We start from the raw sequence: 21,295 nt of genomic DNA on the forward strand, positions 1-21,295 counted from the left end.
GGGAACAGGGTTGGGGGTGATTGGGAATGGGATGGGGGGATGGGAATAGGACGGGGGGGCGATGGGGAACAGGATGGGGAGATGGGAACAGGACTGGGGGGTGAGATGAGGAACAGGATGGAGGATGAGAACAGGGTTGGGGGGTGGGACGAGAAATGGGATGGGGGATGGGAACAGGGTTAGGGGGATAAGGCCTGGGATCCGTGGTTGTATGTTGTTGCCCCTATTTGGTTGGAGCAGCTAGTTGAGTCCCTGGGGTGTTACCTTGGGACACCAGTGCAGGTTGGTATTTGTTTCTTTACAAGGAATGTACAAAGTCCAGTGTCTCCGAATACAGGAGGAATCAAGAGCAAAAGGAGCAGGTTCTTGGCTAACCCCAGGACTCTTTGGCCAACACCAGACCCCAAAGCCCCTCCCTAGCCTTTCCCAGCATCACTCTGTGCTCACCGAATGCTGCTTGGCTTCCTGGCTCTCTCTCTGGTGTGTGTGGTCTCAATTTCTGTGTGTCCTGCAAACTCATTCTGACAGTGCTGTTAATTGACGGGTGAGTTCACGCCTATCAATCCCTCTGAGGTTTTAACTCAACCCATGCAAGGTTTCACCCAGCTCACAGCAACACCATGGAATTTGTTTGACAATTTTCTTTGTTTAAAATCCCGGTACATTGCGTTTGCCCCTTGAGAACACCCTGCCCCATCCAAAGTGCAGGATTCACACAGAACCCTGTCACAGTTCTGGTGAGACGTAGTGCAAGCCCTGGCATCCTGCCCTTCTCTTGCACACACACCACAAACCTTAGCAAACATTAGCCTCTGAGTGCCAGGTGCCCTGCCATGTGGGCTGCTGGGGGCCAGGGAGGCACCGAGAAGGAAACAGGGCCCGGCCTGCCCAGCTCTGCTGTGGTTTTGAGTCTAAAAGTGTTAGCACTTTTGCTGACCAGGACATTCCTATTGTTCCGGGAGACCCAGCACGGGGCAGGGGTTAAACACCAAAAGGGGAAATGAGTTGGGAAGTGAAACTCAGCAGCTTCTTCCAACCCCAACAGGACAGAAGCACCCGCAATCCCACCCCCCATCCTCCTGCACCCTCTGCCTCGTTCTCTGTCTTGGGGAAGGTCAGAGACCAAACGAAGCTGCCTGCTCACAGAGCCTCAGCCCAACCTCCGGGAGAGGTAAGTGACTTTTCTCTGCACTGCCCCGGCGAGCTTCTCCCATGCAGGCTGCACTCTGGTTCCCCAGCAGCAGGTCTCTGTGTTCGGGATCCCTCAGCCTTTCTTCCTCAGCCCCTTCCTGACACGTTGGGACTAGCTCTCTGCCCCTCTCGCTCTTCGCCTGTCCTGGGCTGAGGAGCTTCCCAGCTGCACGGCTGAGGGAGGCCGGGAAGGGGGTAGCCCCTCAGGCCCTAGTGTCCGTCTGAGAAGGCAAGTGCACAGGGCGGCCCAGCCAAGCTGTACAGGCGGATGTCCACGTCCCATCCCCTCACCCTGCCATGCAGCCAATCTACGGTGGAAATGACAGCCGCATCTCTGCCCACAATTGCTCTTGCCTTACTATTGCCCAGCATCTCTGAGCCCTGCCCAGCTGCAGTCAGCTCTCATCGGGTGATTCCCTGTCCAAGGGGCTAGCCTCACTGGGCCCCTCTTCCCTGCCATTCACAGCACTTCCTGGCTTGGGGTCACCTTTGAGCAGGCTCTTCTCCCAGCCCTGCAGACGGGGGGCCCCTGCAGCGCAGGTCAGGGTCTCAGCCCCCAGCTAGAGGCTGGGAGCAGAGTTTGGGCTCTGTATCGTGTATCTGCATCAGACCTAGCCCAGTCCTGGCTCTGGTCATACCCTCATGCTGACCATGGCCGGGATGTAACCAGTTCTGAAACTGGGTCTGACCCAGGTTTGATTCTTGCTGGATGGGTCATCTCTGCCCCATTGCTGACGCTGGGGTGGAAGACTGTTGAACGGTGACATTGTGATCGACACATGAACAGTGGAGAGAGGAAAGTTTAAAACACTGGGTGGGAGCCTGGGCCCATGGCAATCTGCGGGGGTTTGGTCACTGACACCAAAAAGGCCAGAATCTCACCCTGTCTATTAAACCCCAATGCACCCGTTGGAGAAAGGACATCTTTGTTAAAGGGTCATTCCTGCCCCCTCCAGTTAGGTTGTGCGCACTCTCAGCATGCACTCAGAGCCCCCCCAAAACCACAATACCAGGGGCAGCAGACTTCACAGGCCTCATGACCCCCACCTCAATTGGTTATCTCCCCCCCCCCCACTCCATGCTTCTAGAACTGCCCCCCGAATCACTGGCCCCTTGGCAGGAGAGAAGGGGACTGAGTTGTTTTTTGACACTTGGCTCACGTTCTGCTGCTCAGTGCATAGCTGTGATGGTCTTTTTCCAGGTCCCTGTCCGCTGGTATCCAGCCCCCATCCTGTGCAAGGCAGCCCCCGGAGGTAAGGCCAGCCCGCTACTTTGCTGCTTTCCCCTTCTGCTCCCCGTGTCCTTCCCTGGCAGCTCCAAACCCGCCCACCCCCCACACACACAGACATAGCGACACCCAGGACCTAGGTTAGCGAAGGAGAATGGCCATCTCCGCAATGTTTTTGGAGACAAATTCAAAACTGAAATATCAGGGACATTTTCCAACCAGGCAATGAAAACAGTGACAACAGGGTCCACAGGCTGGAGGGGTTTGTGCAGTTAGTATTTCACCCAGCTCTAGTGTACGGAGGGTGTGTGCGTGTGTGTGTGTGTGTGTGTGTGTGTGTGTGTGTGTGTGTGTGTGTGAGAGAGAGAGAGAGAGAGAGAGAGAGAGAGAGAGGACACTCCCACCCAATCAGTGTGTGTGTGTTTGTGTTTGTATGTATGACTGAAGGGGCACTCCCACTCAATTAGAGAGAGAAAGAGAGAGAGTGTGTGAGTGTGTGTGTGTGTGAGTGTGAGGCTGAGGGGCATGCTCCCCATCCGTGGCTGTGTGTAGTTAGGTTGGGGTCTGTAGGGAAGTGCCTGTTGTCACTAGCTGGAAATGTGCTCTTTGTGGGGAGTGACTTCCGCAGTGGGGAGCAATTGTGGGAATGTCCCAGGCACTGTTCACGCTGTGGGGACCGTGTGCTTGCAGAGGCAGAATGGCTGGCAGATTCTGGCTGGCAGCCAGCACCCTGGCCATGATCCTGGGCATGGCAGTAACTCAGGAGAACGTGTGTCAAGCACCACCAGGCAAAGATGGCTACCCTGGAGTACCGGGCCTCAACGGGAGGCCAGGGCAGAAAGGCGACATAGGCGAGCCAGGTAAGGGGGGAGAGGGAAGCTGTAGCTTCCAGGGCTGAGAACACAAGGAGGGCTGGATGGTGCTGGGTGTCGTCTCTAGGGCACCAGTTCCAACCCAGCACTGGCTGGCTCAGCAGAGGGAAGGGAGCCAGGCTCTGGCCCAGGCTGGCTTGGTGGAGGGGATGGAGTCGGGAGCTGGCCCAGGCCGGCTCGGCAGAGAGGATGGAGCTGGGAGCTGGCCCAGGCTGGCTCGGCAGAGAGGATGGAGCTGGGGGCTCTGGCCCAGGCCGGCTTGGCAGAGGTGAGGGAGCCAGGCTCTGGCCCAGGTAGGCTCAGTGCAAGGGATGGAGACGGGCTCTGGCTGGAGGGTGGCTGCTTGTGGGGGGGATGTGGCTGGTGTCAGCCCACAATGCTTGGGCAAGGTTCCGTCAGCCGCGGCCTGCTCCTCTCTTCCAGGGTTACCGGGAAGAAAGTCGGGAATCCGGGGACCCAAAGGTGACGAAGGGGAACCTGGGCCTCCCGGCATGCCTGGGAACCAGGGCTACAGGGGGCCAAATGGTTCCCCCGGGCTCCCAGGGCCGCCAGGGAGGAAGGGAGCCAAAGGCAAGTCTGGCAATATCAAGGATCAGCCCCGACCCGCCTTCTCGGCCTCCAGGAAGAACCCCCGCACCAGCGGGAACATCGTGGTCTTTGACAACGTCATCACTGACCAGGACAGCGCCTACAACGCCGAGATGGGCCAGTTCACCTGCCGGGTGCCCGGCGTCTACTACTTTGCCTTCCAGGTGATCTCCAGCGGGAACCTCTGCCTCAGCCTCATCCGCAACGAGAAAAAGGAGTTGGGCGTCTGCGACAGCAACAGCCGAGGCATCCTGCAGGTGAACTCAGGGAGCAGCGTGCTCCAGCTGGCCAAGAACGACCGGGTCTGGCTCGAGAGCGACCCCCGCCAAGGCAATCGGGTGTACGACGGCACCGAGGCCGACAGCGTCTTCAGCGGCTTCCTGCTTTTCCCTGAGACCCAGTGACGCTTCTCAGCCAGCGCTACAGCAAGGCAGCCCCTGCCTCTCCGAGCCCCCGCCGCTTCGCCCGCTGGCCTGTGAGAGCCCTGACAGAGGTGGGCACGAGTCCTGGGGGGCCGCAGGCCAGCCAGTGTGTGCAGACCCAGCCTTTCCCCACCCAGCCACTCAGAGAGCGCTGTGCCTGTGCCCACCCACCTCCGTGGCACTGAGACTGGGTGCCCTGTGTGCCAGGCAGGGGTGGGAGCCGGCTGCTGAGCTCCCCAGAGCCTATATACAAATAATTTGTGTCCAGTTCCATGAGCGTAGGGGATATATGGCCAGGCGTCATGGCCCAGACCCTGCTCCTGCAGAGCTCCCCTTGGCTTTGATGGCACCAGGATTGGGCCCTAAGTGCCTGCCCCGGGCAGCCTGTGCCATCGCAGCATGCCAAACAGACCGGGAATCCCTACCTGTCCCCAGGCTGGCGGGGGCCTGGTCCCACTCATAGGATGGCATCTGGACTTCCCAGGTCACTCGCAGCAGGGGCCTCCCTCCCAGCACCCAAGTGTGGGGCTCCTCAGACAAGGAGGGGCTCCGTCCTCTGGCCCCACTGCCATGACACCACAGCCCACAGCCCAGGCCTTAGACAAGATCTGTCTGCAAAAGGCCAAAGCCTGCGACAGTGACCCTGTCCTGCTGGGCACCCCTCTTCCCTGGGCCTGCGTCCTTCTAACGTGCCTCCTGCTACTGTGCGGCCTTGAGAGAGCTGCGCTGGGGACCAGGACGTGGCATGTAGCGCAGAGGAGGCAGTGTCCAGGGGGAGGTGGTAGACAGGCTGTGTTGGCTCAGCTGCTGGCTGCTCTGTAACCCCAGCTAATGCCCTGGGAAGTGTCATCTTGCCTTCCAGGTAGGTCCATTCCATCATCAACAGCTGGCAGGCTGCCTAAAGAACCACTGCTCCCGCTCCAGGCAGGGTCTCCCACCTTCCTGGCCAGGCGCTGCCATTCAGCACGGATTGTGTCCCCCAGGCCGAGGAGAGCGGTCGCACTCTGTGCTCTGTCCAAGCAGCTCAGTCGCAGACAGCTCCCCAGTCCCAGGGGCTCAGATCTTCCTGCCATGCTGGTTCTCACCCTCCTGCCGAAGGAGATCAGTTGTCACCGGTGTCATTCCCCCGCTCTGGCCCCTTTATTCCCTGATAGGAAATCGCTGCCGATTGTGGCTCACTCTGTACTAACCACTGCAAATCCGGAGCTGGCTGCAGGCCACCCCTGGCTTTCACCCCCTTCCCATCAGCACAGATGAATAAACCCTTTCTTTCCCTCGCTCAGTTCCATCCAGTGCCTTGGTTTTCTTTCTCGTTCACATCTTCCTGCAAACGGTCAGTGTCCGGGCCCCCTCGGAGCCAGGAGCAGTACAGGCCCAGAGCACAATGGGCTGGCGTCTCCTCAGGATTTGAACTCACCAGCCTTTGCAGAGGCTGCCTTTGGCTCCAGTTCCCCCATCCCAGTGCTGTCCAGCGAGTTCAGGCTCCAAGCCATGTGGAGGCTAAGGGAGCCAACATGGCCGGAGTGTCAGTCTGATCTGTCAGTACTGAAAGCGATATCAGGTGGGCGGCTTTCTACCCAACACCCGGGGAAAGGGACTAGCCTGGCTAACCCAAATACGCTGCAGCTACATAGCAGGTGCAGCACGGCCAGCAGCCACTTGCCTCAGTCTGTCCCGAGCAGGAGGGACCCCGCAGGGCCAGTGGGCATCCAGATCCTGTGGCCCACTTGGCCCTTGGTGTCTGGGCGTGACAGGGAGCAATGGGGCTGGGAGAAGAGTCTCTGGGAGGGTGACACTTTTTTCTTCCTAAATCGGAATGAGGCCAGCAGCCCATTGGTTTGCCCAGCACCTAGGGCCCTGATCCCAGTGCATGTGGGCAATGGGCTCACCCGACTCGGGCCAGGCTGCAGGCTCAGTTCCAGGACTCCTGCACGGTGGGCTGCCCTGTGGCGCGCCCAGGCACTGGATTGCTGGTGAGAAGGAGGGCTCTGCCATCACGGGAAAAGGGGGAGGGGAGCCAGGTGTGATGCTGCAGGGAGCATGGGTGCTGCCCTCTGCTATGGCCGCAGGGCATTACCCTCCTCCCCACACACAGCAAGCAAAGCAGGCAGGGGCAGAGGGCATGTGCCCCTCACAGAGGGCAGAGCTGGTACTTCAGGGAGCACGCATTGGACACCCCTGGGGGTCAGCTTGGATTCCTTCTAGGGGCTGCGTCTGCCCCTTAGCGCCCTACCTACAGTGACGGAGGAAGGGAGAGGGGAAAGAGCGCTGCTCACTCACACTGGGGGGCGCTGTGTGCTCCTCACTGGAGCCAGTGCCTCGTCCAGGGGCCTGCGCTCCTGGAACACAATGGACAGACGGATGGACGGCTCAACCAGCTCGGCCTTGAAAAAGACTTCTGCTGATGCAGCTAGTGAGCTAACACCTGGGCCCTGGGCACTGCCCAGAGCGGTGATATCCGGGTATGGGCCATGGCATCAGGACCCCTCCCTGAGGGCTGGTTACCGGATTCCCGGTGTGTGCCACGAGCCCTTCACTGATCCAAAAACATTCTTCAGCAAAAGGAAGCAGGAGTTATGTGGGTATTGACCGCAACCCCCCCCAATTCAATCTTTTTTGCTGGCACCCAGGGGGCTTAGGGGAGGGCTGGGCTGGCCACGGTGCCCGGTGAGAGGCTGGGAGCAGGCCATGACATGTGCCAGGAGATGGGGATGACACAGACTCAGCACTAACCCTCATCCCCCCACTGATGGGCAAGTGTCGGAGGTCACAGGATTCTGAGCAGGTGCACCAGGCACTGGGATGACGTTGTGCCACTGTGGGGGAACCCCCAGCATGGCCATCTGCCATCCTACACTTCAGTCTCGGGGGGAGTGGAAGAAAGTGGGAAGGTGAGCAGAGCGGCAGTGCCCTGAGAGAGGTGAACATCTGCCTCTGGATCAGCTGTGAGCACTGCACACGGCCCCTGGTCCTGCTGCTGGCCCTGGCACCCCTCGGGGTTGTCCTTCCTGTCCTGGCTCCTTGGTGGCCAGGCCCATGGCCAGGTGGAGAGTGCTGGCTTGGCGTTTAGCACTGTCCGGCATTGTGGAAAACGCTTGCTCAGAAGAAATGCCCAGGACAGGGATGTGAAACTTGGCCAGGGTCCCGGCAAAGGGGCTGGTCTTTCCAAGAGGCCTGTCCTGGCCTCCTTCGGCCACCAACTTCCTCCTGGCTGGTGTCACAGTCAGAACTCTGACAAGCCAGCCAGCAGCCCCACCGCAGCAGAGCCCTCCGGAGAGCGCGGGAGCCAGCGCCCTGCCCCAGAGAGGTAAGGCGCTGATGGGGGGCAGTCACAGGACATTGATGAAGCGGCTAGGCCCATGTCATTGGGCTGTGGGCACGGTGGCAGGCATTGCCGTGGCCACAGGAGCTGACATGTGGCTGGGGAAGGGTTGGCTGGTGGGTTCACAGCAAGGATACCCCAATAGCCTGCTCCTGGCCACTGGCAGGTCACTCTGCATAACTCTCTGCTGGACTCCTGGGTCTAAGAGCCCCTGCCAGGTAGGAGGGCACAGGGCAGAGCCAGGGGCCAGCAGGTGCACTGGTGTGGGGCAGCCACGGTGGGCAGTGCACTGCCCAGTGTAGGGACAGATTGTGGAAAGGCAGACCTGCCCCCCAAACAGTGCAATGCCTGGGATCCTGGGAATAGGACAACGCCCTGGGAGCTGAGCTGTTCCTGTGCCAGCGCTGGGGAACCCCAGAATGGACCTTCCTCCGGCAACCCAGCTGTGTTGTGGGCTACAGCCAGCACCAGTGACCGGCAAACCAGGGCCAGGCAGCTCAAGCATCTCTGTCCATGCACTAGCAGCAGGGCCATTCCTGACCTATGCTCAGAGCAGGGAGCGGGAAGGGCTGCCGAAAAGGAGAGGGGCTGCCCACGAGGGTCGAGAGGGAGACGCTGCTCTGGCTCTCTGGATGGGCTCTGGGCTCCAGCTGGCAAAGCCTGTCAGGCAGCGTTCTGGACCCAGGCAGGCTGCCGAGGGGACAGGCTGTGCCCAGGAAGCGGGAACAGGTGGGCATGGCGAGCCGAGGGAGGGTGGCTCCTGGTAAGAGCGAGGGTCAGTGTAACCTGCAGTCTGTCACTGGGTGGAGATGCTGCTGTTTGGCTTGGCAGCAAGGGGCCTCCGCTATGTCCGCGGCGACAGGGCAGGGACCCTCAACACTCTCCGTATTTCCACTCGTAGTATGACAAAGATGGCCAAGAATGTCTGGGAACCAGTGGGCCTGGGCCTAGCCCTTCTCCTCCTGGCGCTGGAGACCACAGTGACAGGCAGTGCTTCCCACAGCTGCTATGGGACCCCTGGGCTACCTGGCACGCCTGGCATGCCTGGCAAGGATGGCAGAGATGGGCTGAAAGGAGTCAAAGGCGAACCAGGTAGGTGCCCTCTAATAGAAGCTAGTCAAGAGAGGGGGCATTGGAGAGGTGTCATCAGAGGGCTCCCTGAGGCCCATAGTGCCCAGAAGATGGAGAATTAGTGCCAGCTCTGTCCTGGGCAGACAGGTGGGAAAACACAGAGGTAGAGGAGAGGACACGTCCCACACAGGGAATCAGCTGCCCTTCTCCTGCGCCTTTCCTGCAGGAGCGCAGACACCGGCACAGTTGCCAGCTCAGCATCAAACCCCTGGGGGCTGGCTCAGGGATACCAACCCTTTGCAGATGCGGAGTTGGGGGGAGAGGACTTGTCCACACAGCCAGGCTAGGCTGGGGTCACGACCACTTAGCCACCAGGGCAGGAGGGCAATGCTCTGAGCCACCGGATCCACTCTGACGGACACTTCCTGGAACCCCACAGGCATTCCGGCCATTCCTGGAACCCGAGGGCCCAAGGGGGAGAAAGGAGACCCCGGCATTCCCGGCCTGCCAGGAAAAAATGGTCCCATGGGTCCCCCTGGCACCCGGGGAGAGCCGGGCGAGTACGGCCAGCCTGGGGGCCCCGGCCTGCCAGGCAATTACAAGCAGAAGCACCAGTCGGCCTTCTCAGTAATGAGGCAGACCGGGCAGTACCCGGACAAGAACGCCCCTGTGGTGTTCAACCACGCCATCACCAACCTCAGCGAGGACTACAACACCACCTCGGGCAAGTTCACCTGCCGTGTGCCTGGCCTCTACTACTTCGTCTTCCACACCTCCCAGACCGCCAACCTCTGTGTCAACATGTACAAGAACCGGCAGAAGGTGGCCAGCTTCTGCGACCACATGTCCAACATCAAGCAGGTCAGCTCTGGGGGTCTCCTGCTGCGCATGGATGCCGGGCACCAGCTCTGGCTGGCAGTCAATGACTACAACGGCATGGTGGGCATTGCTGGCTCCGACAGTGTCTTTTCCGGCTTCCTGCTCTTCCCAGACTAGGGAGGCCAGCCCAGCCCTGGCCGCGCCAGCTGATCCCAGCCTCTCTCTGCCCTCTAAAGTGCATGCTGGCTCTCGCCCTGCATCGCAGCGCCTCACAGTGGGGCACAAGGGAATGGCATCCCTGGGGCGCTCTGCACAGGCCCTCTGCTTGCATCAGCTTGCTTAGGGCTGGGGCAGAGCCTGTTGGCTGCAGTCCTGCCCCTATCAGGCCCCAGTAGCCACCCAGACGCCACCCAAAAACTAACCAGGGCCAAGCGGTTTTTCACATGTGTTTTTGAGACAGAGTCACCAAGTGTAAGGGAAGGGGGTTGTCTGGCTGCGTCCCTGCCTGGGTCCCCGCTGTCCCCAGCCACTCTGTGCTCCCTACACAGTACAGGGTCTAGTTGCTGCATGCATTAACCCCCACTGCTTCACGCTGCTCACACCCAGAGGGCCAAAGCCAGCCCTGGGGTCTCCCCACTGCCCCCAGCAAGTCATGCCAGGGACGGGCTTGTCCCAGAAAATCTGGAAAGGGAACTTGGCCGTGAGCTTGTCGAAAATGTCAATAAATCCTCACTCTGTGGCATGGGGCCTGATGTCTCATGGCTGATGTCTACCCACACTACGCAGCATATCAGACGTGTGTGTGTGTGTGTGTGTGTGTGTGTGTGTGTGCGTGTGCGTGTGCGCGCGCGCGCACATATGTGGATGTGTGCGTGCATGTGGATGTGTGTGTGCGTATGTATGTGTGTGTGCGTGAGTGGGTGTGGATGTGTGTGTGTGCACCTGTGTATGTGCACACGTGTGTGTGTGAACCTGTGTGTGTGTGAGGTATTTCTATTGCATTGGTTACAGGAGCTAGGCAACGAACGCCACAAATGCCCAGCCAGGCCTCCATTGCCTGGGCAGGGTGCACACTCCCGTGGTGGGTGGCTGGGTGCAGTTGGGAAAGGGGGTTTTGTTTCAGAGCAGGGCTGTGCTGAGCTCCCTCTGCCCAAGGGAGTGAAGCAGGGAAGGAGAGGTCCTGTTTCCCAGCCCTACACAGAGGCCCAGGCTCCATCTCCCTCCCTGGGGTCTCAGCCCTCCCAGGCAGAGGCTGTGGCCAGGCAATGGGCTGGTTCAGACCCTGGGTACCAGTCAGCTCTGACTGCAAGTTAAGCTGCCCTTCCCCATGGGGCCCTGGGGAACAGTGTCTGCCCCCCATCCCAACCCCAGATGGATTCTCCCTCTGCCAGCACAAGGATGCAGGTGAGTCACAGCCGTAGGGCCAAATTTATCCCAAATTGGCCTTGCCCCAGCCCCCAGTTCAGCCCCCTGGCAAACACACACCGTGCCAGTATCCCCCTGGCCTTGGCACCTGGCACACCCCGACCCCGGCACCCAGGCGCTCCATGGGCACAGCACACAGCCAGGCCTCATTCAAACGGAAATGGCCTGAGAACTCCTGGGTCCCATTCCTCAATCCCACCCTTGTGGGTTGGTCCCACATTGGTGTCCTGGGTCTTGGTGCCTCACCTCAAGGCTTCCAAGACTTCATGGGGGAAGCTGCTGGGCCCCCCAGCTCTGCGCCGAGCCATCGTCATAAAGCGTAACTGTCCTGTTCCTGCCACGGACACAGGGATTGTCAGATGGGATTAGGATCCTTGGGGCCTCTCCGAGGCCAGCTCAGAGGTACTGAATGTTGGCAGGAGCTGGGGGATGCCACGGAGCCTCGGGGGGCATCCTGAGAGGCTGGAACAGGTCTGTAAAGCTCCAACACTTCCCTGTAATGCACAGACACAAGGGGCTGATCCTTGCACATCTCCGGCAAGGCAGACCAGTACCTCAGCCCCAGGAGTAGTTCCCAACGCCTGGCAGGATAGTGCCGTGTGTGAGCCAAATTGCACCTGCTCCCTGGAGCTGGGTCCCTCCCTTGGATTCCCAGAGTTCAGGGAAGAGTTGCCTCCAGTGACTGTTCTGCTCTGGCCTCTGAGCCAAGCAGCTGGGGGAGGGACGCGGAGTCAGACCCGAGACAAGGACCAGCGGGCAGGCAGAGACGCTCCCGTCCTGCGCCGGGACAAGGTAAGCCTGGTAGCTCCCATAGCCCTGAGCTCCCTGGGAGATGGTGCTGGCGACACAGCAGGACCCCCCGAACCAGAAGCCGGCAGAAGATACCCCACTCCAAAGCCTTGGCTGCGCCCTGTGCCGTCAGCCACTGACAAGGACCCTGCAGTGCCAGCCTGGCTCTCCAGGGAGCCTACCCCTCAGGGGGTAGCTCGATCTAATCCCGGGTTTCCCATACAGCCTGGAGGAGCCGAGGAACCCCAGGTCCCAGGATGCCTGTTAGGTTGCTAGCACTCGCAGAAGCACATGCCCGCGTCCACCTGGCTGTTTCAGAAACACGTCAGGCCAAAGTCCGTGCGCCAGGGAACTGGCTCAGAGTAGCAGAACCAGTCAGAGGGGGGTAGTTTGTCCTGCCGCTCAGCCAGCCCCAGTGCAAAGCTGCACCACACCGGCTCAGTCTGTCTCCTAGCGATCATCCCCGCTGCCCCCCGAGGCCACGCCAAGGCCCAGGACAGCACTGCTAGACTCTGGGACGTGCTAGAGCAAGTGCCTGGGAGTCTGGAGACCCCCACTGAGCCCATGAGCTAGTCACCTCACATCTCTGAGCGCCGGCCTCCCCATCTGTCCCATGCAGAGACTGCAGAACTACCTGCAGCTCAGCCGGGCAGCGGGACCCTGAGCCTGGGTCATGCTGGGTCTGTCTACACTGCAGTGACACCTGCAGTGGCCCCTGCCAGCTGACTTGGGCTTGCAGGGCTCTGACTAAGGGGCTGATCAATTGCAATGAAGATGTTTGGGACCCCCCATCCCACGCTCCAGCCTGAGCCCAAATGTCTAAACTGCAATTAACAGCCTCTTCCCCCAAGCCCCCTGAGCCCAAGCCATGGGTGTCTCATTGCAGAGTAGACACCCCCTCAGAGGCCTGAGGCAGCCAGTGCCCATCTTTCAGCAGTCTCTCCAGTTACAGCTACGGCCCAGCACTTCTCAATTCCCTTGCTGGAGGAGGCAAAAAACTCCCCCAGGTTCCAACCCAGGGCTCCAGTGCTGTTGATAATCACAGGCTGATTCTCCGAATGGCTAGTACCTGCCCCCATGCAAGAGGTTGGCTCAGGGATTCCTGGGCAGGTTTGATTTCACAGAAGAACGGACACCTGAGCATTCCCTACTGACACCCACAATAGGACCTCCCCGGGGATCTGCAGGGGCCTGCATGTGCCACTTGCTGGTTCAAAGCACTTACAAACTCTGCCAGTGAATCAAGCCAAATATCTGCAGAGCAGGGACCTTCCAAGGAGCCCCTCAGCTTGAAATCCTCTTGACTGAGAGCTCCCCCTAGGATGGGGAGCCTGCCCCACACCCCCGGCCCTGCACACTGAGTGCCGGGACAGCCATCACAGTCACTGGCGAATGCAGCATCAGGCCCCTGCGTGGACACGCCAGGCCAAATCCGAGCCTCGCATGAGCAGGAGTGGCCCCAGGAGGCTGAGGAGTGCATGTGCCTTATGGCCCACAGCTGAGAGCACGGGCAAGCGGAACTGATTTTAAGAAATGTGCCTGGTGCTACCAAGATCCAGGCCTGTTCTGGCTGGGGTTCTCTGGGATAGTCCATGCAGCGTGCAGCTGCAGGAGACGTGACTATTGCACTGACTCCAGGCATGGACAGGGCCCCACAAGATGAGCCCTCCGGCTCGCCTTTCATGCACGGGCGATCTTAGAGAGCTGAATCCTAACAGAAAGGAGCAGCCGGATGTGGAATCCGGGTTCCTTTCGTCCCCACAGCACAATCTCACTGGAACATGGCAGCCCCTCGATGGTCTGGGACCCTCCGCCCAGCCGGGCTCCTGTTCCACTAGCTGCATGCCCAGAGGCTGGGAAACGAGGGAGGGACGGTGGGTTTTAGCGATGGGCATGAGGCTTTGCCAGGTGGTGAGTGTCTCAGTGCTGGGTGCCCAGCCTGCTGAGCAAGGAGGGCGCTCTGTCCAGGGGACAGCGTCCAGCAGAGTTAGGGGCCAGACGCAGAGGTGATGGGCACGGCTGGCCCCTTAGACCTTAGCACACACACTCCCCAATGGAGGCGAACCTGCAGCACTGCCATGCTGAGGAGCCAGATGGAGGTGAGTTAAAGTGTGTGTATGGGGGTGGGGCATTTCCATTTGCCTCCCTGCAAGCTGCTTCTCTGCCTCAGCATTGGCCCAGGTGATTCCCTGGAACACGGGGGCTAGCTCAGGGAGGCTTGGGGAGGAGCGGGGGAGCCTAGGCAGGCTGGGCAGCGCCAGGGATCCAAGGGAGATGGCGGGCTGGCGGGGGGTGGGGGGGTTACAGCCGCTCCGGCGCCCTCACACTCACATGGACCCTTGGAAACAAGTGCAGCCCTGGGATCTCAGCACCAACACGTCTCCCAGACCATGTCTCATCTGGCCCGGGTTAGTGGGTCCCAGCAGCACCAATGAGTGGGGCCAGATCCTCGCCCCATGGACGCCCACTGGAGTGTTTTCTTTGACCAGGGCGGGGGCTCTGACTGCACAATGCCAACAGGAAGTTAGAGACACCTTCACATGCAGCCGCAGGGCAAAAGGCTGGGTGCCCATGAGTGACCCTCATTCCCACAATGCCCCCAAACCAGCTCCCTGTCACCAGGGCGAAAACACAGAGACTGCCCAGCTGCTCTGGGTTTTCAGAGTGGGGACTCAGGGAGGCCGGGTGGAGTTGGATCTTAGCAGCCTCTGGAGGCACAGTCCTGGGGAGTTCCTGCTAAGGGCAGGTGAGGACACGTACCCCAGCGAGAACAGACCCACCGAGAGCAGCACTTTCTCGGGCTCAGGCCAAGAGCTGCTGACAGCCAGAGGCTCTGGCCCAGCCACTCCCAGTCTCCCTGCAGGGCTCAGGCACCGGGGGTCCTGCTGAGCCTGCAGAAAGAGCCTGTGGTCAGCTCGGAGCGGGGCGGTGGGGGATGTGAAAGCGCCAGAGTGCAGAAGGGCCAGAGCCAACGATAAAAAAGGGATGTGGCCAGTTCCTCTTCTTGCCCAGCCTTTCTCTGCTCACGCAAACTTCTGCTTTCCCTCCGCAGGGTCACTGCCAAGCTGGACTGAGACGTGCCCGGCCTCACTGCTGCAGGACACTGCAAGGTAAGAGAGATCCCGCACGGTGTCACGGGCGCCCGATTCCTCAATAGCCACGAACGAGCCAGGCGCCTGGACAGACCTGAGTCCCTAAGGGGCTGCCGGGGCACCAGAACCCTCTCTGCACCCAGCTCCCTATGGGCTCTAGAGCAGACTCCGCTCTGAGCTGTGGCCCTGCTCTGAGCTCCCTGCCCCAGCCATGCGTTCCCAGCCAAGCTAACCTTGCCCAGAAGCTGCTCCTGATGTTGCAGTGTTTGGTGTCTGGCTTATACAGTGCTGGGCTCTTGGGCTGTAGGACCAGGAGATTCCGAGATTCCAAGGCCAGCTAGGACCATTGAGATCATCTAGTCTGACCTGACTAACACAGGCCGGAGACCTGCCCTGAAATAATTCCTGTCCAGTGTGCCCAGTGCGCAAGTCACGGTCACAAATGGCTCGGACAGGACAGGGAGAGAGAACTGGAGAGACTGGCGCACTGATGCAGGCAGTTCAGCTCAGGGCCTGATGAGACAGCCCGTGAGCATGTGGAACAGGCTCCAGGGGAGAAGCCCCACGGCAGGACAGAGTCCTGGAGACCAGATGGTTTTCAGAGCAAGGACTGGCCCCAAATGTTTTGGTTCTGTGGCTGGTTGGGGATTTCAGTTCTTCCTTGCAGCCGGTGGAGCCAGCAGGATCTCAGAGCAGTGGGAGCTGGAGCAGGATTTGACCTGAGCTGGGTGAGGCGTGCATATGAGAGCAGCGCATGCCACTCTCCCTGTCCCTTCCACAGACACTCTGCAAACACCAAAGGCTTTGCTGCTCCTCTTGTCTCCCTTGTGCAGCCCCTGCAGCTGGGCGTGGGGTTGAAGCCTGCGCTGCCCCAGCAGCTTGGGGACTGGGCAGCTGGTGCCTGAGCCTTGAGGCTGTTCTCATCTGGGGAGGTGAGGAGATGTGCTGTCCGGGGGGCAATCTCTTCCCACTCATCCAGAGACAGCTCCATCAAAGAGAGTGGGGTGTCAGGGGGAGGACTTGAGATTGCAGCTTTTCCTTGGAGCAGTCCCTGTTGTGGACTTTGCCCCTCTGCTGTCCCTAGTACTGGCAGAATGTCCTCATGGCGCGGTGCCCTAGGGCCGCGCTGTTCCTGGCAGCCTGCTCCCCAGCCCTCTGCCCAGCCCACTTGCCGGTTGACAGCCCATCACCCCTGTGCTGCCCTGTGAGCTGTGCTGCGTCTCTCTGCTCTCTCCAGCGCTGGTGCCGACATGATGCTGTGGGCCGTGCTGTTCTGCCTGGCTGCAGTCCCCCTGGCCAGCGCCGATAGGTGCCAGGGCCACGCCGCCATCCCAGGCATTCCGGGCGTACCAGGACAGCCGGGCTCCAACGGCAAAGATGGAGTGGATGGCCCAAAGGGAGAGAAAGGTAAGAAGGAGGTGGGAGCAGGCAGAGCCCTGGGCGAGAGCGGTGCTATCGGGATGACTGCAACCCCCTAAAGGCCCTTTCGGGGTAAAGCACAATTCCTGGTGTTAGCTGTTAGTGCCTGTCCAGAGAGCCTGGCCCTTGCTGCTCTCAGCCAGGAGGATGCATTGCTGGAAGCAAATGGTTTGCACCTTTCCAATGCAGGAACCAGCCAGCCACAGGTGCAAGGAATACGACCCTCCTTGCTCCCGGGCTAAGAGGGGAGCACCAGGGGAAAGGTGGGGCTCTGGGCTGGTTGGAGAGAAAGGGAAGAGGGGAGGTGTCTGGGAGACGGGATCCCCGGTGCAGGGGAGCAGGAATGGGGCTGGACACAGAGGGGTGCAAGGGAGGAGCTTCGAGCACAGACAGAAGGGTGCCTGCCATACAGAAACGGCAGAGCGCTGTACCTCAGGCAGGAAAGTGAGGGCGTTGCTATCAGTGCTACACGGGTGGCAGCCATGGGCAGTGGGTAGAATAGGCCGGGGAGGCTAAGCCTCCCCAAACAGGATGTGGCCCACCTCCCTCTGGAGGCACACCGCTGGCCTGCCGCCTTCGGAGCACTGGCCCTGAGGCCCTGCTCCTGCGTCCTGCTCTTCCCCCATAGCCCTGCCCACACTTCTCCTCTTCCCATCCTAGCTCCGCCTCTCCCTCGAAACCGGTGGGGGTTCAGGCAGGCAGGCCAGCAGGCCAGGGGCTTGGGTGGGCGAGATGGTGGCCCATGGCTTGGGCGGCTCAGGCCAGCTGGCGGCCCGTGGCTCAGGTCAGGACTTGGGATGGCTGAGGCAGGCTGGGACTCGGGGCAGCTGGGATGGGAATGCTGGGGCTTCTCTGGCTGCAATGGGGGGTTTGGAGCTTCTCTGGCCCCAGTGGGTGGAAGAGGCAGGGACTCAGGCAGAAGGAGTGGGGCAGGGGGCTAGCCTCCCCTAACGGGCGGTTCACGCATCACCCATGGTAGCCGCAATGGGGGCAAGTTTTCATGAGAAAATGGTGGTGCAGACGCAGCCTTGTGCAGGCTGAGCCTAGCCAGCTCCTCAGCCCTCGTGCTGCTGCCCCTGCTGTCAGCCCATTCGAAGGAGGGCGTTCACTCAGTTCACCAAGTGCAGCGTGGCATCTGCACTCGCCTCACACCCAGAGCACATCTCCTCTGCGCAGGTTCTGCAGCCTGCAGTCTGCCTGTGCTAGACAACCCAGGGACCCGCCCCGGGGACAGCCCTCGCCAGCACACGTCCTGCAAGGGGCGCCCTGTGGGCTGCAACTCGCAGTGCCTGTGAACATAGTGCCCACGTGGGCACAGCCTGAAGGGCCGACACACACAGGCCCTCCGTGGGGAAGCAAATTCCCAGAAGGGATTTGGGAATCCATCTCGCAGACCTCCACCTCCCTGTGCGAGAAGCAGGGGTCTCAGCTGGCACCAGTGTCCCTGTGCTGTGGGTGGAGGACTTTCTGGCACAGAAAGACTGGAGAAGGGCTCCATCGTCCACCGGCCCTGAGCTGGTCACGTGGCTTTGGTGGAACATCCTACGCTGAGCTCTGGGCTCAGCAGCGAAGCGATGAACCTGCCAGTGATAAGATGAGGAACGAGAACAGAGCCCTGTGAGCCTTCCCCTTATGAGTCTTCTTTTCTTGTTCTCTAGGTCCCCCAGGGCGGGTGGACGATGAAATGGAGCTGGGGGAGAAAGGAGAGCCGGGGAGCCCCGGACACCCCGGCAAAGTCGGCCCCAAAGGCCCTGTCGGCTCCAAGGGCTCTCCAGGCCCCACGGGTCCTCCTGGGCCAATGGGTGAATCTGGGGACTTCAAGACCACCCTCAGGTCTGCCTTCTCAGCTGCCAGGACCATTAGCATGCTGCCACGCCGGGACCAACCCATCCGCTTCGACCGTATCATCACCAACGAGAACGGGCACTACGAGAACAGGTACGGCCGGTTCACCTGCAAGATCCCAGGCCTCTACTACTTCACCTACCACCTCACCTCCAGGGGCAACTTGTGCATCAACATCAAGAAGGGCCTGGGCACAAAGGGGGAGAAGGTGGTGACCTTCTGCGACTACGTGCACAACGTCTACCAGGTCACCACCGGGGGAGTGGTGCTGCGGCTGCAGGCAGAGGAGTCCGTGTGGCTGGAGCCCACCGAGAAGAATTCCCTGGTGGGGATCGAAGGGGCTGACAGCATCTTCTCGGGGTTCCTGCTCTTCCCCGAGGCCTAGCAGCCTGCAGACGCTGCCCCAGCACCCACTCTCCCATGTGCTCCCCGCATGTCACCCCCAAGTGCAACATGCTTGCACAAGCTTCCAGGCTGCAGCCCATTGATACATGAAGTGCTTTCCCCAGCAGCAGGGCCCTGGCTCCGTCCCCACACAGAGCTGCCTCGGTGCTGCCCGTCCCACCCCTGGTGCAGAGCCAGCTTCAGCCCCACCCAGCACGCAGCCCCCTGGCAGAGAACCCACAACAAGGGAGGCCCAGCCCCGGGAGACCCATTCTGTGTTCCTGAATCCCTGGAAAGCACCCGTGGATCCCAAGGCTGCACTTCCTCAGTGCTTGGCACATGGTGCCGGTTACCACATGCACTGCCAAGAGCCCCTTGTCCCTGGGGCTGGCATGTCACTGCCACCGAAGGACCCCCGAGCTCAGCAGCACCTGAGCCCAGGGGCCAGAACCCCAGGAGAGTGAAAATGGGCAACGTGTCTCCTCTGTGTTTGGGGCCAAGGAGCCGTGCGGAGCAGGGATGCCTTGAGCTCCAGCCCCACCCAGTGTGTCAGAGCAGACCGAGCTTTACTCCACATGGGCCTTCAGATGAATAAATGTCCCCTTTGTGGACAGATGTTGGGGGTCCCGGGGCACCACATCCTTGCCTTGGGCCTGGGGCACCTCTGGGCCAGGACAAAGTTCCTCCCCAGCAGGTGAGAGGGCAGCTGCCCTCCTGCTTAGGGCGTCAAACCTCTCTCCCAGGGGACCAGCCCCCTCCTCTCCCAGCCCATAGCTTTCACATAGCTTCTGCATGCCGGGGGAGGGGGACACAAGCCCTTTAAAATGAGCAAAGCACCAGCCCCTGCAGGACGACTCAGTGTGATGGTTGGCCTGGGGAATCCCAGCCAAGTGGGGGTCCCTGTCACAGCAGTGGGGATTCCCCAGCATTAATTCTATAGCCAAGGATTCCCATGCTGGAGAATCATGGGAGCCCAGCCCAGCCCCAAGAGACAAACATTGGGATGCAGTGGAAGCGCTCACCATCCTCTCCCGGGGGATGCCCGGCTGCAAGCCACTCTGGCCTGCTCACTGCAGCACCGGTGCTGTGGGGCCGATGGGGTCAGACCGAAGGCCCCGGCCCCAGCCCCAGCTCTAGGGAGATGATCCTTCAGGAGCAATCCGAGATCTGCACTCTCCCTTCCAAGCCAGGCTAGTCAGAGCCTGATCCCCTGCAGCTGCCATGATGCAGCCTGTGGCAAGGAGGAGACCTCCAGCAAGGACACCTTCATCCTAGCCAGCCCCACTCCAGACACCTGCCTTCTTGGCTCCAGCAGCTGCTTGCTGTCCCTTGGGGCTAGTGCTCGCCAGGCCTGAGCATGCTCACGTGCTCTCAGGCCCTCAGCCGGGCCCTGCCCAGCAGACAGCCAATAAACTTGATGTCTGCTATTGATTTTCTTGTTCTGTTTTAATTAACAAATCGCCTGCCAGTGCTGCTGGGGTGGTCTGGGGCAGCCCAGCGAAGGTGGGGGGAGTCCTGGCCAGCCACCAGCACGGGGCTCAGCAAACGCAGCAGGGGCTGATCCCAGCCAAACAGCAACAGCTAAGGCTGCAGAGCATTTAGTGCTGGGAACGTTCTGGGTGCTGCGTGGCTGTGGGGGATGGTAGGGTGCTGGGTGCTGGGTGGCTGTGGGGGATGGTAGGGTGCTGGATGCTGCATGGCTGTGGGGGATGTAGGGTGCTGGGTACTGCATGGCTGTGGGGGATGGTAGGGTGCTGGGTACTGCATGGCTGTGGGGGATGTAGGGTGCTGGTTGCTGTGTGGCCATTGGGGGATGGTAGGGTACTGGGTACTGCATGGCTGTGGGGGATGGTAAGGTGCTGGGTGCTGCATGGCTGTGGGGGATGTAGGGTGCTGGTTGCTGTGTGGCCATTGGGGGATGGTAGCGTGCTGGATGCTGTGTGGCTGTGGGGGATGTAGGGTGCTGGGTACTGCATGGCTGTGGGGGATGGTAGGGTGCTGGGTACTGCATGGCTGTGGGGGATGTAGGGTGCTGGTTGCTTTGTGGCCATTGGGGGATGGTAGGGTACTGGGTACTGCATGGCTGTGGGGGATGGTAGGGTGCTGGATGCTGCATGGCTGTGGGGGATGGTAGGATGCTGGGTGCTACATGGCTATGGGGGGATGGTAGGGAGCTGGATGCTGTGTGGCCGTTGGGGGATGGTAGGGCGCTGGGTGCTGTGTGGCCGTTGGGGGATGGTAGGGTGCTGGGTACTGCATGGCTGTAGGGGGATGGTAAGGTGCTGGGTGCTGCATGCCAGTGGGGGATGGTAGCGTGCTGGATGCTGTGTGGCTGTGGGGGGATGGTAGGGAGCTGGATGCTGCATGGCTGTGGGGGATGGTAGGATGCTGGGTGCTACATGGCTATGGGGGGATGGTAGGGAGCTGGATGCTGTGTGGCCGTTGGGGGATGGTAGGGCGCTGGGTGCTGTGTGGCCGTTGGGGGATGGTAGGGTGCTGGATGCTGCATGGTTGTGGGGGATGTAGGGTACTGGATGCTGCATGGCGGTGGGAGATAGTAGGGTGCTGGATGCTGCATGGCTGTGGGGGATGGTAGCGTGCTGGATGCTGTGTGGCTGTGGGGGGATGGTAGGGAGCTGGATGCTGTGTGGCCGTTGGGGGATGGTAGGGTGCTGGATGCTGCATGGTTGTGGGGGATGTAGGGTACTGGATGCTGCATGGCGGTGGGAGATAGTAGGGTGCTGGATATTGCATGGCTGTGGGGGATGGTAGGGTGCTGTGTACTGCATGGCTATGGGGGGATGGTAGGGAGCTGGATGCTGTGTGGC

At 60.7% G+C, this 21,295-nt stretch overlaps 2 protein-coding genes across 3 annotated transcripts; both read left to right on the forward strand.

Annotated features, from left to right (window-relative positions):
• Positions 1-1,053: 1,053 nt before the first annotated feature.
• On the forward strand, positions 1,054-10,260 carry LOC115637051 (collagen alpha-1(IV) chain-like). The gene is made up of 7 exons (XM_030537887.1): positions 1,054-1,171; positions 2,393-2,444; positions 3,110-3,279; positions 3,715-4,279; positions 7,405-7,608; positions 8,525-8,715; positions 9,134-10,260. The coding sequence occupies exons 3-7, from the start codon at positions 3,117-3,119 to the stop codon at positions 9,688-9,690; spliced, it is 1,680 nt and encodes a 559-aa protein (XP_030393747.1). The 5' UTR covers positions 1,054-1,171; positions 2,393-2,444; positions 3,110-3,116; the 3' UTR covers positions 9,691-10,260.
• A 4,487-nt stretch (positions 10,261-14,747) lies between these two features.
• C1QB (complement C1q B chain) lies at positions 14,748-19,898 on the forward strand. Of its 2 annotated transcripts, none has more exons than XM_030537808.1 (3): positions 14,748-14,837; positions 16,057-16,226; positions 17,897-19,898. In XM_030537808.1, exons 2-3 carry the CDS (start codon positions 16,070-16,072, stop codon positions 18,466-18,468), a joined length of 729 nt encoding a protein of 242 aa, XP_030393668.1. In that variant the 5' UTR covers positions 14,748-14,837; positions 16,057-16,069; the 3' UTR covers positions 18,469-19,898. The 2 variants fall into 2 exon arrangements, with proteins under 2 accessions (XP_030393668.1, XP_030393669.1); XM_030537809.1 differs by lacking the exon at positions 14,748-14,837 and adding an exon at positions 15,191-15,751.
• Positions 19,899-21,295: the final 1,397 nt, after the last annotated feature.

The sequence above is a fragment of the Gopherus evgoodei genome, chromosome 18, assembly GCF_007399415.2.
Source record: "Gopherus evgoodei ecotype Sinaloan lineage chromosome 18, rGopEvg1_v1.p, whole genome shotgun sequence".
Taxonomy (NCBI): Eukaryota; Metazoa; Chordata; order Testudines; family Testudinidae; genus Gopherus; species Gopherus evgoodei.

Excerpts from the sequence above, each read along its gene's own strand:
- LOC115637051 (XM_030537887.1), top strand. The coding sequence starts at position 3,117 with ATGGCTGGCAGATTCTGGCTGGCAGCCAGCACCCTGGCCATGATCCTG. Across the intron at positions 7,609-8,524 it reads CAGCGCCCTGCCCCAGAGAG|TATGACAAAGATGGCCAAGA; the intron begins GTAAGGCGCTGA and ends TTCCACTCGTAG. Across the intron at positions 8,716-9,133 it reads AGGAGTCAAAGGCGAACCAG|GCATTCCGGCCATTCCTGGA; the intron begins GTAGGTGCCCTC and ends GGAACCCCACAG.
- C1QB (XM_030537808.1), top strand. The coding sequence starts at position 16,070 with ATGATGCTGTGGGCCGTGCTGTTCTGCCTGGCTGCAGTCCCCCTGGCC. Across the intron at positions 16,227-17,896 it reads TGGCCCAAAGGGAGAGAAAG|GTCCCCCAGGGCGGGTGGAC; the intron begins GTAAGAAGGAGG and ends CTTGTTCTCTAG.